Here is a 3,643-nt window from a genome sequence, read left to right on the forward strand (position 1 = left end):
CACCAGCAGCTTTCGCCCTAGCTTCATCAGCTTCGACCTTGGCTTTGCTAGCAGCGAGTTCGGCTTTCTTGCGAGCCGCCTCACTTTGCTCAAGTTTTTGAGCCAGTGCGTCGGCGCGTTCGTTAGCCTCTGAAAGTTTTTCTGTCGAGATATGAAAAAGAAAGAAAAGAAAGATCAAAAAATAGCGACAAGCAACAGAATAGAAAGTCAAAGAAAAATAGCAAGTATAAAAGTCGTTACCTTCGGCTCAGGCGGCATATTCACGGTACCCAACAAATTGGGACCCGATCCGAAGAAGCTCTTTGATCATTGGCTGTTCAAAGGTAAGTACATCAAAAGAAACATCGGCATGAAAAAGAGAAAAGGTGTGAAAAAACAAAATAAGGAAAATATAGATGCCGACAAACTTACATCATCTAAGAGCAGAGTCGACGAACTGCCCAACTGAGGGGCAGGATCAACAATCTTTTCAACCCGTGCCCTTTTTGGTGAAGGGGCACGGGGGCTCGAAGGAGGAGTAGATGTATTAACATTTTGTTGAGGAGGCGACGATTCCTCCCCTTCAACTGGTTTTTCTGAAATAACTAAAGTATGTGACGTGCTCGTTCGAGCAGCCACATCTAAAGTTGGTGTTTCTTCATCATCACTGCGACAAAATAGTGGCAGCATAAAAAGCAAGGCAAAATAAAATTCTTCAAATAGAAAAGGAAAAGAGCAAGGAACCTACGAGCTGATGATACTCTCGATGTATGGATCATAAGTTGCTTTTTGAGGTGCAGGAGCAGTTTCTTCGGGTTTCGAGGTCCCGGAATCTTCGGCATTGCTCCTTTTCCTTTTGCTCTTCGGAGAAACAGCAGGAGGAGGAGATTGCGCTGATGTTGTATCTTCAGAGGCAGCATCCTTCTCAGTAGATCCCGCAGATTTTCGAGAATCTGCGGGTTCATTCACAAAAGAGGGGGTCTCCTGGTTGACATCATCGACAACGGCTCTTTCTTCGACCTCTCCATCCTCAGGAAGAGGAGGAAGGGAGGCCATAGTAGGATGATTCTACAAAGAAATAGTGACAAAAGAGAATAAGTGAGATACCACTGCAAATAAGATACGAGGAACAGTTCAAAACAAGATAAAACTTCGAGAAGACAAAATACCTCGGGAAGAGGATTGGAAGCACTGTATGGTTCCACTCGACGGGGAGGAGGGAATAGGATCCTTCTTGCCTAATCGAGAAATTCTTCGAACCAATTTTTCCAAGTCCTTTACAGAAAGATCACCGGAGATTCTGTTGGCGTCATTTTCACCGTAATACGTCCAAAGGGGATTTTTGCGAGCTCGAAGAGGCTGCACTCTAATCCTAAGGAAGTAGGCAGTAATTTGAACACCAGATAGCTCTTTGCCTCGAGTGTTTTGAAGATGACGGATACGAGCCATGAGCGCCTCTGTCGCTTTTTTCTCTTCTTCAGAAGCTTCGGCATCCCAGGAACGGCGACGCTGAATCTTGGCACTTCCGTCGAAAGGAACTATGTTGTGCTCCACAGAATTGGCGCTTTCTTCGTGGATGTAGAGCCACTTTTTGCGCCATCCTTGGACAGAATCAGGAAACTTGACGTCGAAATAATCGACATCAGTCCGAACACAGATAACAACGCCACCTATGTTATAAGTGACGTTGTGGGAGCCATTACGGCGGAGGCAGAAAATGCGCTTCCACAGAGCCCAATTGGGAGTGATTCCGAGGAAGCATTCGCAAAGTGTGATAAAAATAGAAATGTGAAGGATGGAATTGGGAGTCAACTGGTGCAGTTGAATCCCATAAACAAAAAGAAGGCCGCGGAGGAAATCGTGGATTGGGGTTGAAAGGCCGCGGATCAGATGATCAACAAAACTAACCCGATACTCCATTGGAGGCTTGGGGTAGCTTTCTTCGCTAGGAAAGCGGATGGCGTTCTCCTTCGTCATGAGGCCGAGCCTCTTCAGCGTGTTGATGTCTTGATTGGAGATTTTGGATCTCTCCCACTCAAGATCCTCGGCGGCCATCTTGGATTCCGGCGTCTTTGTGGCGAGTCAGACGCGTGCGCGGTGGCATCAACGGCAGTGGGCAGAGCAATGTATGTGCGTACGGAAGATTGGAGAGAGTTGGGCGCAGGGGAATTTTTGCGAAGAGGAACAGGTGAGCGGCGCAAGCGAGGGGATGAACGAAGGTTGAAGAAGGGTTTATATAAGATTCGGGTGAAGCAGTGTGTCGTTGGATGAAGAAATCGTGTGGTGAGGATGGATCTTCTAGACACAAGGGCAAAAAAGTATTTTTACTGAAATAGGCGTTACCGTACGTGCGCCAGGAAAAGCGGAGGACGTGTGTCCACTACTTGCACGACGTGTCAACGTAGTCGAAGCAATGGACCCACAGGGCAGAAAAATCACGACTATTCGAGGAGGATGAAGTAAATTTGATTAAGGGAAGTATGTCGACAAGAAAAACGGCGACAGAAAGAATTATTCAATACCTCGGGAACCTTTGGTCAAATACAAGTTTTTGCCCAAATGCTCGGGGGCTACTTCAGAAAAAAGTAAATTTTCGTGTATGATAAATATAGAAATTGCGGGAGCCTACAACCAAGCACAAGTCCTTGGCTGTAGCCTCGGGGGCTACTCCCATCGAGAACGCTGTTCGCGCACCCGAGAGATAAAAAAAAAAAAGAGAGAAGAAGAAAGAGATCATATTGGGAAATAATGAAAATATAGCGACAAGGTGGACTAAAATGTTGAGCCTACAACCAAGCACAAGTTCTTGGTTGTAGCCTCGGGGGCTACTCCCATCGGGAACGCTGTTCGCGTGCCCGATGAAATTAACAAAAATAGAAAAACAAGAGAGTATATTTCGAGTTATAATTAACTCTACATATACTCCCATCGGGAGAACAATATAAGTCATATATGACTCGATAAAATGTGCCATTCCAACAGCCGGAAAAGCACTCGACAATATATTCTCAGAACGCCGAAGTTGCGATCAATTTCTGAATGCCGCAAATTTGCGAAGGTAAGACCCCAGATCCGTTCTGCTGGGCGTGGCATCGCCAAAGACTGCGCTCTGCTACTTTTATCCGTATCAACAGATACGAAGAAAAATCCTAACGGACGCGTTAGGTACCCGATAAATTTGACTGGGACTCGACAGAATGGTAAGACCTTAAGCGGCACCTGTCGACGTTTACACCAGTATCCCGAGATCATGTCCGGGGACGTGATTTTGAAGTAGGTTTTTGCGGATTGCCACTAGAGCAGCTTAACTAGTACCTGATCCGTCGATGAACTAGCCCCAATTACCAGTATCCCTGTACAATATAGAATTTTATGTGAAGAAATATAAAAGGTTAAAGCTTTCGAGTAAAAATAAACAATGGAGATTTTCCCTGACTCTACGATTCAAGCAAAATCTCGGGGGCTACTGACATAGGCATCCCAAATGGGCCTGCCGAAGATGGTACCCGGGGTTTACTGGAGGCCCAATACCCGAAGAATAAGAAGATTCGGGAGTCCAAGATTTACTAAGGAAAGATAGAGTTGTAATAGGAAGTGTTGTTTGTAATCTGGCGGGATGAGTTAGAAACCGTCCCGGACTCTGTAAACTTGTATAGCACGAATC

At 45.7% G+C, this 3,643-nt stretch overlaps 1 protein-coding gene across 1 annotated transcript; it reads right to left on the minus strand.

Annotated features, from left to right (window-relative positions):
• Window positions 1–247: 247 nt before the first annotated feature.
• Window positions 248–1,183, minus strand: LOC127310097 (uncharacterized). The gene is made up of 4 exons (XM_051340800.2): window positions 1,149–1,183; window positions 728–1,047; window positions 412–646; window positions 248–313 (listed from the first exon to the last, which is right to left on the minus strand). Exons 2-4 carry the CDS (start codon window positions 1,033–1,035, stop codon window positions 248–250), a joined length of 609 nt encoding a protein of 202 aa, XP_051196760.2. The 5' UTR covers window positions 1,036–1,047; window positions 1,149–1,183.
• Window positions 1,184–3,643: the final 2,460 nt, after the last annotated feature.

Source organism: Lolium perenne, chromosome 6, assembly GCF_019359855.2.
Source record: "Lolium perenne isolate Kyuss_39 chromosome 6, Kyuss_2.0, whole genome shotgun sequence".
NCBI classification, from domain to species: domain Eukaryota; kingdom Viridiplantae; phylum Streptophyta; class Magnoliopsida; order Poales; family Poaceae; genus Lolium; species Lolium perenne.